Source organism: Sylvia atricapilla, chromosome 2 (assembly GCF_009819655.1).
Source record: "Sylvia atricapilla isolate bSylAtr1 chromosome 2, bSylAtr1.pri, whole genome shotgun sequence".
Lineage (NCBI taxonomy): Eukaryota > Metazoa > Chordata > Aves > Passeriformes > Sylviidae > Sylvia > Sylvia atricapilla.
Window position 1 is genome coordinate 95,548,056 of NC_089141.1, and position 15,044 is coordinate 95,563,099.

General features: G+C 40.4%; 1 protein-coding gene across 1 annotated transcript; it reads left to right on the forward strand.

The window, feature by feature from the left end:
* The first annotated feature begins 6,458 nt into the window (after window positions 1–6,458).
* CLDN34 (claudin 34) lies at window positions 6,459–7,599 on the forward strand. Its single transcript, XM_066339990.1, has one exon. The coding sequence runs from the start codon at window positions 6,576–6,578 to the stop codon at window positions 7,218–7,220; it is 645 nt and encodes a 214-aa protein (XP_066196087.1). The 5' UTR covers window positions 6,459–6,575; the 3' UTR covers window positions 7,221–7,599.
* Window positions 7,600–15,044: the final 7,445 nt, after the last annotated feature.

Here is a 15,044-nt window from a genome sequence, read left to right on the forward strand (position 1 = left end):
CCACAGTGAGATGCTCCACCCACGGGGAGGAACCAAGCATTCCCACCTGGATATAAACTGGGATTTGGAACAGTAGAAGCAGCCCTGACCCACTGGATTCCCAGAGGACTGGAGCTACCAGACCTTTCTACGAGATCACTGCTTCAGGAAGACCACCTCGTCTGGACTGCTTCCATCACCCTGATCTGGTTGTATTCTGACCCTGTCAGTGGTTTTTCTTTTTGTATTTATTTTATTTTATTTTATTTTATTTTATTTTATTTTATTTTCCTTTTCTTCTCATTAAATTTTATTTCTGACTTAGAGCCTCTCACTTGGTTTGTTTTCAAACCACAACAGAGGGACAGGGAACATAAGGCATGTTAAATCTGGACATACCCTACAATGACTTTTAAGATTCTAGACCTCACTCGTTTGTCTTTTCTAACTGAAAATAAGTATGTTAGTGACAGCTCAGATCTAAACATGAGATCTCAAAGTTCAAGACTTCATGAGTGTCAGGGAGATGTATTCAAGAAATGGGTCATAAATCCAGTTAGTTTTATTTCTAGGAAAATAGGAGCAAAAGAACTTTCACACTGACTATTTGAAATGTCTGTTGAAGAAGGTAGGAATAGACTGATTAATCAGCCAAGGGTGGCAACCCTTGTGGCCTGGACCACAGCAAGTAGATGGCCTTAGACATAAAGCTGTCCTTCTGCCAGAGCTGTGCTGAAACAGTGATGGTAGAAGGGTAAAAGAACATTTCTGAAGCTCTCTTCTAGACACATCCAAACTCAAGGATCCTAAGGCATTAATACAGTCTTTAAATATCATGTCAAGGATCATGCAATTTGTGTAAGACTTCCACAAATTTCCATGGCAAGACCCAGATCCATCTCCCTGCAGTTTCAATGTTTGAGATCTTATGTTCCAGGTGTTGATGACTGGCCTATCCAGCTCTGTCTGGTGCCTCAGGTCCCAGAGAGGTCAGAGATACTGCAGAGGGGATGCTGCTGCTGGGGAATGTATTACCCAGCACACGCCATCCAAAGGATCTCTCCTAAATGGCAAACTTGCCTCTGAAAGCTGCAGCCCTCTTGCTCTCAACCCATCATATGAAATGAGGAATTTAAAGACAAGTCTTGCAGGTGATTGTGTGGTTGGGGACTTCCTTATGCCACCCTACAATCTGGACATCTGTCCCTGGCACAAGCCTTCATCCCCCCAGGAGGGAGCCTGAGACTCAGTAACCTGAAAGGCCCAATTATATTTAAATGCATGAATTAAGAGAGTTTGATAGCTTTTTTTCTCTCTTGCATTTGCCTGCAGGGTTTTTTAAGTATCTGTTTCAGGAACTTAAGGCAGGGTGAGTTTTAGAAAGCAGATCTAAAACCCAACAGATGTATATAGACTATTGAATGTGATTAAAACAGCTTTCTGGAAGACACAGTATTAATTGCAGAAGTGAAATGCATTTGGTGTAAATGAGGTTTCTGCACTCTCAGAATCAATATCATAGCCCCAGCCATTTGTTACTAACAAGTACTGGAAGTAAAAGAAGTGTTGACAAAATTTCAAGATAGCTTCATTTCTGGTTTTTCCTGTTGCTGAGAATATCAGGTGGGACTGTGGCCACAAAGAACTGATCTATTCAACTGCAGCATTTAATTTTAGTGTTTTAAAGGTAATCCTGATGCACAGATGACCCAAACCCCCTTCTATGAAACCACTTGGCAGTTCTGAGAGCAACTTGCTTTTATTTTTTTTCTCCTAGAAGCAAGCTTGCAGCTGTAGGAAAGTCAACATGGCTCTCAGGCATTCCTCTCCATTTGTTGAAGCTAAGAGTAGAAAACTTATGTCTTATTCTGTCCCTCAGGTCCATGTGCAATGGCCCAACATACTTTCCATAAAGAAAAGGAGCTACTCACTGTGCAAAGCTTATTTTAAGTAAATCAGCAATAAATACAAAAGGATTCTTTAAGTTTCTATTTTTGGATGAATACATTGACATGTATCATCTTTTACTAGCAACTTCTGTCTTCTCTGTGCAAATTTGCATTGAAAGCTAGTGAATTTACATTTAATTTGCAGCCCCTTATGAAGACAGGCTGAGAAAGTTAGGGCTGTTCAGCATGGAGAAGAGAAAGTTGTGTGAGGGCCTCATAGCAACCTTCCAGAATCTGAAGGGGGCCCACAAGAAAGCTGGAGAGGGCTCTTCGTCAGGAACTGTGATAGGACAAGGGGGAATGGCTTCCACTGAAAGACAGTAGGCTTAGATTAGATATTAGGAATAAATTCTTTACTGTGAGGGTGGTGAGGCACTGGAAAAGGTTGCCCAGAGAAGCTTCAGACTCCCCATCCCTTGAAGCATTCAGGGCCAGGTTGGATGGAGCTCTAAGCAACCGGGTCTCTGAGAGGTGCCACTGCCATAGCCGGGGGATTGGAACAAGATATTTTTAAGGTTCCTTCCAGCCCAAACCATCCTATGATTCTATGAATCTGTTGTACTTTTACTTGAGTAGGGTATTTGTTAAAAACATATCTGTGAAGGAAAGCCCTTCCAAATGAAGGAAATGAAAGAGAGAAAATTGCTGCCAGGTGAGTAGTATGTAGAAGCAGGTCTCTGGTTTTAGCTACTGCTTCTAGACTTTCCAAAGACCATCCCCAGAAGCTACTGGGGTGCTTGCTGGATTGAACTGAGTAGGTCTTAAATGAAAATGTGGATGAAATAATGGGATACTGAAAGATGGCACTGTGGCCACCTCTCAAAACCACTTCTCACTTTTCTGGTGAACAGGGTTATCCGTCATGCTTTTCATCCACTGACATAGACACCACACAGACCTGGCTTGTTCCTGCTGGCCAGACTGCCTTTGTAGGCTGACCACATCCCATGAAGTAGCTGGTCTGCAAAGTTGGAATGCTGAAATCTGCAGCTCTGAGTGAGCTCCTGAATCAAGAACTTCATGCCAGTGACACCACCCAATTACCTTAGAAGATCTCCTGTAGCTGACTGAATATGAATGAGTTCATTTCCCTTAGGACATTTCATCTAGTGATTGTGTTACATCATTGTATTATTCAGACCATATAGGTAACCTTACTACACTAATTAACTTAATTCAAAATATTTATGTAATCACTAAAGCATGAAACTGGCCAGTGCTGGCTGTGTTAACACACTGCTATATGATCTAGGCTTTGAACTGTATTTTATCCAGTATGGCTCAAGCATTTGCACAGAGACCAGAAGTTTTAATAATAAAATAATAATGATAAATAATAATAAAAAATGGTTTGTGTTGGTCGGTTGGGGTTTTTTAGTTTTTTTCTGTGGATAACAAGTTGGTGACTGATCAAATTCTTCCTTTCCAAAGGGCATGCCTCTGTCCTTGAAATCAACAGGAATGGCACTGCTGGTGTTTGAGCCAAGTGCAGCACCTGCATCACCCACCTCCTGTGGATAGAGACTTGTGCAGCGTCATCCCCAAGGTCCAGCTGAGGCAAAAGCTGACAAAGCCCTGACCCAGGCGCTGCTGTAAACCCCAGCCTGCTACGACCTACCTTCCCTCCCTTCTTCCTTCCTTTCTTCCCTCTTGAGGTTCTCACAGCAAGGGAACCGCTGGAATGGCTCAAATCTTGGAGGACGACGCCCTCTGCAGCTCGCTCCCAATTTTATTTGGCATCTGCAAGAGAAATGTCTTGTTTGGGGTTTTTTTGGAAATACTTACCACTGTAGTTCTGAAAACCCAATGTGTCTTTCTACACTTGGTAGAAAAGGAGTTTCCCTGATCCTCTTTCCCCAAAGTCTTCTTTAAAAGCAATGCGTCTGACAAGTGATACATACCAGTTGTCTTTTCATTATGTCAGCAAAACCTCTAGTGAGTTTATTAATATTCATAGTGATACAGACTGGAATCAGGAACTAGAACTTTATTTTTTTAAATGCTGACATATTTTCATGTGTCAAGAAAAATCCTGTAACTATGTACCTTGATATTTTGTTCCTTATTTTCACGCTGAATCTCAGTACCAGAAGGTTGTTAAGTATAGGCTTCTGTTTGATTTTCCAAAATAGACAAGTGTGAGAACTGTAATTTAATTTCATCATCGATTTCAAAAGTACTTCTTTCGAACCTTGTTTTTTTCTCTAAGTCAGTGATACCAGGCTAGATCAAATGTGCTCCAGTGGGAAAGGTGTGGAAAAATGAGCCAAAATGAATCATATTCTACATAAGCAATTTTTTTGTGTGTCTAGACACCTGATAACTCATCTAAAGCCCATCTTTGTTACCTGGTATTCCCCAGTGTTCTCAGAACTTTTGTATAAGCCTTAAATTCTTTCATCCTGTGTGATTGCTTGTTCTGTGGGGTTTTTTTTGAGACTCTTAAAGGGAAAAAGATCTTTCCCTAATTTTTAATTTTATAATTCAATTCTGGAAACAATTCTAAGCATCTCAGCAGGTTTGATAGCAGGCTTAGAATCACATTTAATCTCATTTAATTCTGTGAGCAGACAGTTGGGTACATTCAATCAATGAAGTTATATGCTGATAACTTACTCTGAAAAGCTGTTGATGATAAGGGTTCACCTGCTGACATATCTTTTATGACCTTGATATCAGCAAGTGGTTTATGATGTACACAAGAAGTGTTACAGACATATGGGCTCTACACCAAATGGTGTCTTCACATGGTTCAGGTTTGGCTTCTGTGTGCTCCACTGAGCACTCCTCTGCTTGCACTCCCTCCTGTCCAGCACCTTCCCATCACTGGATGGGAACAGAAACGATGCTGTTTTGAGGTAGAACTGGGTCAGAAAGAGGGATACTGTACTCCATGACTGGTAAAAACATATAATTAGAAAGGGGGGGTTTATAATCACTTTGTAAATAACACAGCAAATTGAGGAAGTGTTTATAAACTGGTTTCAGTTTAAATAGATAAAAATACAAGAGACTCTTCTGAAGCAGTTTTGCCCATGCTGGAGAGGATTAAATGTACACTTGCAATAATGGAGATTAATATTTCCCACAGGAAATTAGTCCTATTGGAGATACATAGATGAACTGGGAGGCCAAAATGATAAAATTGCAGATGTTGCTGTGTTTGTCTGGCATCAAAAACCACTCTGTCCCATCCTCTCATGGCTGTCATCACCTTCAGGACTGAAGTGAGTATGTAGTGGGCACTGGTATGAGAAGATGGACACTGTCTGCTTAAGGCCATATTATTATGAAGATATTTCTTTTTTAAGATTTCCACAGGTGGAGTTTTGCAACTTGATTGTATTGCCAACTGAATCTGGTTACCTTAAGATCAGTAAATCAAAAAATTGTTGCTTTAGTCTTTATGTTTAATACACAAAACATGGTGGCAGACATATCTTATTAGAGTCAACTTGGTACAGTATTTCTCCAGTCTTGAATAAAATGGGAGCTGTAGAAGAAGTATTTTAGAAATTTTAGAAAACTTATGAAATATACAGATCCCTAGAACCTGTCAGATTTACATAAATTTGAGGCCGCATCTTCACTGATCACAGATCCTTCCTATAAATACTCAAAAAATTATACAAAAGATACAGGAAATAAAGTGTTGGTTTGTTTCTCTCTCTCTCTCTCTCTCTTTTTTTTTTTTTTTTTTTTTTTTTTTTAAATACAATAAAACCCTAATTTGCACTCAGAATGTACAGTCAGCAAACAAATCTTAATCTAAATGACTAAAATATTTTCCAGGACAGTTGTAGGATGATTCAAACTGGGGAAACTGGGCAATTTATGAACAAGTGGAATTTGCAAAGGTAAAACACCAAAAAAACTTTGGGTAATGTTTGAGGGTGGGAGAGTAATGACAGCATATGCAGGCTCCAGCCCCTACACAATGTTACATTTCTGATTAATTCAAATGATTCTGCTAATGCATTCATGGCTAATTAATCTGAAAATGGCCAAAGTTCAGTGGATGTTATTAGACTGTGTGGCCTGGATTTGCTCATGCCTTTTCTGAACTGCAGCGTTTTCTGTCTGACACTGATCTCAGTAGCCCGCAGTAAAGACAGCACAGACACTGAAGGCTGTACCAATTGGGCTCCAGCATCAAAGCCACAACTGCCAGGAGAAAGGAGTACAGATTCTGTTTTGTAGGATCTCTTGCAACAGTCCAGGAACCAGAGGATTTTTCTCAGATTTTGTTCCCGCTAGCCGGTAACTCTAGGGCTCCTGATTGTGTAATGTGTATAAGGAGACAATAACTAGGAAAAAAACCTATTAATTTTCCTTTTGTGAATGTAAAAAGCAGATCTATAGGGGAGCTTATTAGAGACTCTTTCTTCTCTGTGTGATACCATGGCACATACAAAATTAAAACCTGTATGCTATTTGTCCATGGATATTAAATTTCAACAGTTCATTAAAGTTGGGGAAAGATGACTGCTATCTTCCCTCTACACACACATTCTCTTTTTCACTGACAGGTTCACCTATTCACCCAAATAATAACTGCCTCTATCATTTTATTTTTTGTTTCTTTGCAGTTCCTCTCTCTCTTTCCATGGCAGCTGTGTCTGTGACAGAGCAGGAGAGCTCCAAAGGATGACCACCCTGGTCAGCACCTCACACCTCCAGCTTGCTGCCTTTGTTCTGGGCACAGTAGGCTGGATCCTGTGCACTGTTTCAATGGGAATTGTGGAATGGAGAGTGTGGCATGTGGACAACACTACTGTCATCTCCTCTGGCATTGCCTGGGTGGGAATTTGGAAAGTCTGCTTCATCAGTTACCTTTACGTCTCACCTGGCTATAGAGAACAGTTTTGCCATAAATTCAGTGGCTATGACTCCTTCATCCCCCATGAAATTTATGCTGCTCAAGGTCTCCTGCTGATCGCCATGTTCATGGGCTTGCTGGGACTGGCTGCTACAATATTTGCTCTGAGAAATGTGTATATGGGAATTACTCACAAAACTCTCATTGCCCCGTTCTTCCTGGTGGGTGGCATCTTCTACATATTTGCTGGTCTGTGTGTCCTGATTCCCGTGAGCTGGAATTTCTATTCTATAACTCACAACCAGAGCATAGCTTTTCCTCCTTCTTACTACATGCCCTCCAGTCCAACAGCACAGGAAGCTGGTGCTGCAATTCCTGTTGGGATTGTGGCTGTCATCCTCCTGCTGCTAAGTGGGACATTTTCTCTCTCATACCGATCTCCCATGACTGCAAACACTCTCATGAAATCCTGACAGGACAAATCCCCTCATGCTGTTTCAGAACAAGAGCATAGTCAAGAGATAAGGACAGCAGCATCAGTGGTTATAAAGTTAAGGAACTGCAGAACCTAATTTTATTCTATACTAGCCACGCTATTTTCTTATATTAACCAGCTGAGTTACCATCTTAGTACTCACCTATTACCAGAGGTTTGTCTTTGGGATTACTGCTGTTGAGCAGCAACTGTAATTAAATTTTGCCAGTTGTCCTCTTTTGTAAATACAAACATTATTGATTAATTTATTTATTTTGGTGCAAAATATTTACCATGCTCAAAGAGATGACTTTGAATGAACTGTCCTGTAAGAAAAATGTGAAGTAACATGTATTAAATGTGAATTGCTTTCCTTGCGGGTACTAATCTCTTTTGTTGTTTATTTAGTTACATCTGTAGCAAAGTATGTTTCGTGACAAGTCAAGACTTTTTAAACCAATAATATGATTGTCATCATGGTTGTGTGAAATGACTCTTCCCTGAATTGTCTTACAAATATCTTGCCAGTTTCTCTTCTTCCTCGAGGGCACATAAAGTGCCATTTCTTTATGGCTTCTGTTTTTTATTTCAAGCTATTTGCATTTTATGTTGCAACGTTTGCCTGTGGGGAAGGTGCGCTCTTTAGTTCCTAAGTGAGGCAGAGCCAAAAAGTCTGCAAGCGTTTGCTTCTTCATCTGACTCTTCACTGAATCCAAAGGTCTTGCAAAAGACGGAAATAACTTGTACAAGTTATTACAAAACCAATGTCAAAATCAGTGCTCTCAGTAACCAGGAATACTCAGTGCAATTTCAGGGTATGATTCATCTGATGTAGGAATCTATATCCAAATCATTCACTTCAGGTTCTGTTTATGATCAATATAGAGACAAAGACTGTCTCTTTCCAAGATGCCTAGAATGGCTGGGAAATTACATGCTCCCTAAAAACCTTTTTCTCTTAACCCACTGTAATGCTCATAGCAACCACTGTTGCTAACTGTGGCACATATAACCAAACTTCACCTAAGAAAAAAAGAACTGTCCCAAATACTGCAATAGGGACAATTAAACAAAACAAAACAGAAAACAAACAAACAAACCCCCCCACAAACAAACAAAAAAACCCACCACCAAAACTTTAGAGATTGGTAGGAATAAGCCAACAGTGTTGACACACAGATGATCTCTTGAAAGAGGTCCTCAAAATGTTTAGAAAATTTTAAAGAAATGCTACAGAAATCTAAATAACTTAGTTTTACTCTTTTAATTGTTCTCAATTTTTCTAATTCTCGTGGATTCAGAGAAAGAATATTTTTTTTAATGTAATGATTTTTTAGACCTTGCAATACGAGGGAAAATGCCAACAAACCAGGACACGGGGGCTGTTACTATCCCAGCTTGTTTTAGCAGTCCAATTTTTCCTATACATCTTCCCTTGGGGTTGATTTTGCTGTACTGTCTGACAATATAGAAACTCCACAGCACCTTCATTTCCTCTCCAGTCTCTTCTGAAATAGCAGTTTATCTCACCATTGGTATTTTTTTCACTGCTGCAAGAACCTTTATTTTGACTGCTTGTGATGCTGTAAAGCACTTTCAAGTGGTGTTTCAATGAAGGCAGTTTAATAGCTGGTTTCTTATATATTGTTTCCAGTTTGGTTTTGTAAAGTACATTCTTTACAATATTGGTAGGTTTCAGTTTTAAAGGTGCAAATCAATAGTACTGCCAGTAGTACTGTCATCTCTTCCCTCAAGGCCTACAAAATATTAGATTAGATTATATTATAGTTTTAAGGGAAAAAAGATCTCTTCATGTGTTTATGCCACCAGTAAACTTATTGCACTAGTAAACTACCAATATTCCCTGGCAAGGAATTACAGCTTTAAGAGAAAAGTATTGATTCTTCAATTCTTTTTGAGTTAATGTATGCACAGAAATGTCAGCAACTCCAACTGTATTTGTTAACTATATTCACTAAATCATTGGGTTTATTTGGCTAAAGAAAAAGGAACAAACATCCTCAGGGTCTTGCAAAGCTTCTGTGTTGCTGCCACTGCTGTTTCCATTGGGAATTATATTAATCTGCATTGATGTGTGGCTATGAAATATTGGTTGTGTGTCAAACACAGACTAGATGGTTTGGAAATTCCTCAGCTAAACACTGGAATGTTTAGCTAAAAAGATGTGTGGATTTTAAAATAAAGTTTTGTCCAGAAAAAGTTCAGGCAAATAGTGCCAGGAAGACTGAAGGTATGAGTGAGCCCATCTCAGGAGAGTGGATGGAAATAGATGGAACTCCTGGCATCCTTTCCCAGTCTCTCAATAATCTTGTCGCACAATCCAGATTCTGAATTGATATATGGTAAAATATAATCTATGTTCAAATACTAATCTATAATAAAACTCCAAGTCCTCCTCTGCGGAAAAGATAGGAAAAAAACAATCTTACAGAATCATGGAATCATTCAGGTTGGAAAAGACCTCTGAGAAAATCGAGTCCAACCTTTGGTCATCACTTTGTCAACTAGACCATGGTACTGAGTGCTATGTCCAGCCATTCTCTGAACACCTCGAAGGATGGTGACTCCACCAGCTCCCTGAACAGTCCATTCCAATGCCTGACAACCCTTTCAGTGAAGAATTTCCTCCTGATGTCTGAACAGGACAGGACTCTGAACCTCCCCTGGAACAGCTTGAGGCCATTTCCTCTTGTCCTGTCCCTGGTTGCCTGTGAGAAGAGACTGACCCACCTGGCTACACTGTCTTTTAAGGGAGTTGTAGAGACTGATCTGGTCAGCCATGAGCCTCATTTCTCTAGGCTAATCTTAGCTCACAACAAAGGAGAGGCAAAACTTGCATTGATTTCAAAGCATTGAGCCTGTCTGACCTTGATCCATCAGGGCAGTGTGATTCATTAAAATTAAGTGAATGTTTGTGTTCATTGTAATTTTGATATTGGAAGAAAGTAGAGCCCCTGCACTTTTCCTTCACTAGCAAGGTGGCATAGTTTCTTCATGTATATTTCCATGACACATTTGTTTTAGGTTTGAGAAGCTAGGTTACCTTTCAGTTAACTGACAGTTACCATGTCAGTTGTGCTTATATAGGTACTTTTAGAGGTCGTATAAAATCAGGCAGCTGAAATGATTTTGGTTTAAAATTCAAAAAAGCAAAATTATTTCAGAAGGCTATTTTTAAACCTAGACAGCTTTAAAGACTTACTCAATAGCCTGGCCTCACACTCATTTGTAGCAGCACAATTGAGGACAGGCAAGAAGCTGTAATGCAGGCAGGAGTGAGAGGCCAGGGCTGTGAGATAGAGAGATAAGGGGCAAAACCCTCCTAAGCAAATTTCACCACAGAACAGATCATATCACAAAGCTGTGTCTCTCCAGCTTCAGTGCAAACTGGGACCTGTTCCCTCCCCAGTGACAGCACCGCTCGCCTTGTGGGCTCCACCCTGTCTAGGAATGTCTCCACACTGGCCTCAGTCTACACATAAACCAGTCTCGCTTTATTTTTTCTGAGTTGACAATAAACAACCTTGTGATTCACTCACGGTCTGAATTCATTGCTGGGGGAATAATCTGAATACCAAGATCCCCTTTGAGTTCTGCTGGGTGATAATGATAAGGCCCCCATCTCTGACCTCCTTGGCATTAATCCACCACAGGATACATTTTCTTAACCTTATTTACATGTACCATCTACCTCACCTGTCCATTCATGGCCACAGACCAAAAAGTATATGAATATACTTTCAATATTCCTCCGGGATGGATGAGAAAATAGAGAATAGAGCTGAACAGTGCCTAACAGAAAAACAGCCCCACAGCACAAAGGCTGCTGAGATTTTCCCCCAGATGAATATGCAATTTAGGACAACTGTCACTTGTGTTCAGGTAAAGGAAGCAGGATGAACTGCAGACATTGTAGTGCAGAGTAGGTCAACAAATTAGTCAGGTAGACAAAATTTTTATTTGAATCAGCAGTTCTATGTGAAGACAGTCTCAGTTGCAGATTTAACTGATTAAAAACAATACTAGGCTCAGAAAGAAATGTTTTTGTTGTCACATGGTTTATGGCATATTACAATGATGAGAAGGAGAGTGTTTCCAGGGATACTTTTATACCTTCAACCATTTTCCCCTTAGAATGCAAAACCTGAAATATCACAGCCAATTTCCTCATCTTTAGGCCATTAAATACTTGAGAACAAAGAGATTTTGCTTAAAAAATGTAAGTCTGGCTGGCATAGTGTTAATGGCAAATTGTTTTCTTAAAATAGGAAACCAAGGTACATTAAATTAAAGGTTCCCAGAACAGACATGTTCTCTGTGAAAAATATACCTTTTTCAAAACTGATCTGGGATTCCTTTCATTCTTGCCAGCATCTGTATTGTCAAACCCAGCATCAGCTCATAAAAACATATTTTTCAACTGACCTATTTCCCTTTGCACTGCTCAGATAATTTACTGTTTCCCTTGCTTGAGAGGGTTCAATAATTAACCATGTGCTTTGGAGTGTGCTGGCTCTTAATTACTGTGTCAAAACTAACTGCATGCCAAACAAGAAAATGTAAGCGAATCTCATCTCAGAATTATAAACCAAATAAATCACTGCTCAAAACTGGGAATGGAGTGCAGCATGCAATGTTAATAATCAGTTCACAGAATGTCACATCACTTCCTTCCTCTCGGGCTATATGCAGGAAAGACCAAGTTTGGGGTTAATTCCCAGGATGCTGTTTTGAAGAAGAACATATATTCTGACTGTCCAAGGTTACTTCATGTGCAGGCTGATTTTCAGCAGCTGAATTAAGTGGCCCCATTAGAATATAAATAGGGAAAGGTAAAAAAATTGATCTTGATCTGAATTAACATTACCAAAATATTACCAAATACCTGAGATCAGTTGCTCAGAAAAGTTCGTAACATGCCCACCCAGTTTGTCCCCCACAGCCTCAGGAATGACACTGCAAGGTGAGATAGCAAGTGAGAAACAGCGAGAGGCATTCATGGTACCCACAACTATGTAGGTGCATTGCAGCTGCCAGCTGACCGAAATTGAGGGGTGGGGTGGGAATCCCTTGAACATCAGAAGGGCTGAAAAAACCCTAAAGACTACAGTACTAGAAATGAAGCATTCACTGGTTGGGGAAGAGACTTGAAATATTGGTGTTATTGCTGAACAGTTTGAAGGTATGGGAATAAAACTGGTCAATATCGAGATGTTTCATCTATCTCTGTAGGAACTATGTAATACCCAGCTATTCCAGGCTAAAAAAACAAAAAACCAAAAAAAACCAAAAAAAAACAAACAAAAAACCAGACTAGATCTTGGGGGGAATTTGAAATCACTTAAAGCCAGATCCCTAGTGATTTATCCATATAATGTTGTGGCCATCCATTTGCTTAACTTTCAGAAGTCCTACTGAAAAGCTTCACTGGTCTGCATGCAGCTTTCAGAATAACTGATTTCAGTGGACCTCACATCTGAGCTTTAGTATTCCAAATATGTGTAAAACCTGACATATAATTTTTCCTTATGACAGTTACCCTTTTGTAAAATAAAAATAGTAGCAACTCACAAAAAGGAATAATGAATACACTGAAGTACAATGATTAGTATGATGGAAGCCACAGAAAGTATTACAATAGATCTGCTGAACCACTGTTTTTTGTTCATACTGTGAAGCCAGACTCAGGGATGCAGGGGTCCCCTGGGTGTGTGATGCTGCCTTGCTGTTACCAACAGAGCAGAGACAGAAGAGGAATGGTGTCATGCAAGGCAAAGCGGGAAAAACTGGGGCAGCAAGAAAAAATAAGAAAGAAAGAGAGGGAATGAAAGGGAAAAAGAGACGGATTGTAGGATGCTATAAAGATAAAAAAATATTAGTAGTGATTGACAGCATGATAAATATTTGACTAACGTGATTTTGTCAAATCTGGAAAAAAAGTATAAACAACAAAGAAGGAATCATGTTTCAAAGAAAAGCCAAAATGAAGAACAACAACAACAAAATAACATTAAAAGAGAGGTAGATGATACAGAAGGCAACACTGCAAAACAACAGAGGGCCCCACCATGCCCACATCTAACCACAGCAGCTTTGGCAGAGGCCTCCTTGAGGGCAATGACTCAGATGGGAACTACATCCTTTGCAACACTGTGGACATCAGGGACTCCACTGACAGAGTGCCAGCAGCAACCATCTGTGCTGAACCCCACTCTGCTGTCCAGGCCAGGATATAAAATAATTTGCAATACTTCCCTCTACCCCCATGTATCCATCCTGGATGTGCTTCCCTCTGGCATGGCTGTGGCAGTTGTCAGAGGTGTCTGCACCATGCCCTGTTTGGTCCCACCCTCGGCTGGTCTGCCTGGGGTAAGCTGGGCTGGATGCTGGGTGTCACCTCCCATGCAGCACAGAGCACGGCTTACCAGGGACACCTTTGTCATCTCCTCCAGCGCTGCTCAAGTGGGAACTAGGAAACTTGAGTGGTCACTGCAGAGTCTCCAGGGAGTTTTCAACAAAGGTGTATCACAGAGTTAGGCTCAGTGAAGTCTTTACCCCCTGGAAACCCTGGTTGTTCAGAAGCTTTCGCTGGCTGCTACAATTTTGGGAGCACTAGGAATGACCTACAAGCTTTCTTCAAAGAAATAATTATAAGGGCTGTGCTCAAAATCCACATATCAGCTTTTTCCTAGCTGGGGGAATGTGGAAAATTATCACTGGCCTATGTGTGTTAATCCCTGAGAGCTACAGTTTCTGGTCTGCAGTGTAAGCTGGTGTCTCATTTCCCCCTCTGCCCACGCCAGCCTGGGGCGCAGGAAGCCATTGCTGCCGCTCCTACCGGCATCCCTCATCCTGCTGCTTGGAGTGGGACCTTTCTTTTTAACATAAACATGCCATTGTGCTGGATGCCAAGGCTTCTTCTGATAAAACAGGCCTCTGAGGCCTGCCAGAAATGTGTGGCAGCATAAACATAGCAAACCAGTGACCTCATCTGCCCAAGGAGCTCTCTGGGTTCAGCTGTGACTCTTCAGTGACATTCATCCATTGCTGTCGGGAATGGAAATACACTACGTGACTAATTATTTTCAGCCAAAAAATTATTTTTTATTAGCTAACTTTGAAACACTGCTGTGTTTCATACAGGTACCTGAGTTCACTTCAGTGTTGCTGACGCGTGTTATTTCTAAAGTGACCTTCTGCATAGGCTGGATTTTTGTTTTTCAGATATCTAAATTTAGTGTTCATTTAATTGATTTTTTCCTGCTGCAGTACAATGCTGCATCAATGATTCCTTTACCAAAAGGCACCTATATGATGCTTTTTTAATAACATTGTTCCAGAACTAAGCTGCACTATTTAGCACAGAGATCATGGCCTACATTACACATGATATTTGCCCTGGTTAAGTATATATTTAAGTATTTTAACCTGTGCTAGGAATAAAACGGGATTGTCGAAGCCCCTATACTTTTTAATGTAAGGGTTTCAAACTAAGTGGTATGATATCCCTCCAGCAGGAAGGCACTGAGCACATGCCAGTTCATCCCATCTTTCTGTGAGCACACACCATAAAAGCATACCCCATGAGCCTGTCAATGGGAGTAGTCACAAGAGCCTTAAGACCTTATCTTCTTTCTACTATTTCTCAGAAATATTTGTACCCACCAGAACATCTCTCTACAAATAGCTTCATTTCAAGTGATAACCCAAAAATTCTGAGACTTGCATTTTGCAGCTGTAAATAATAAACATTGTTTGGTGTGCTAATAGTCCAGAATTCCCAAATTATCCTGGTGATGTT

Bases quoted from the DNA above. Each gene is read 5' to 3' on its own strand.
- CLDN34 (XM_066339990.1), top strand. From the start codon at position 6,576: ATGACCACCCTGGTCAGCACCTCACACCTCCAGCTTGCTGCCTTTGTT.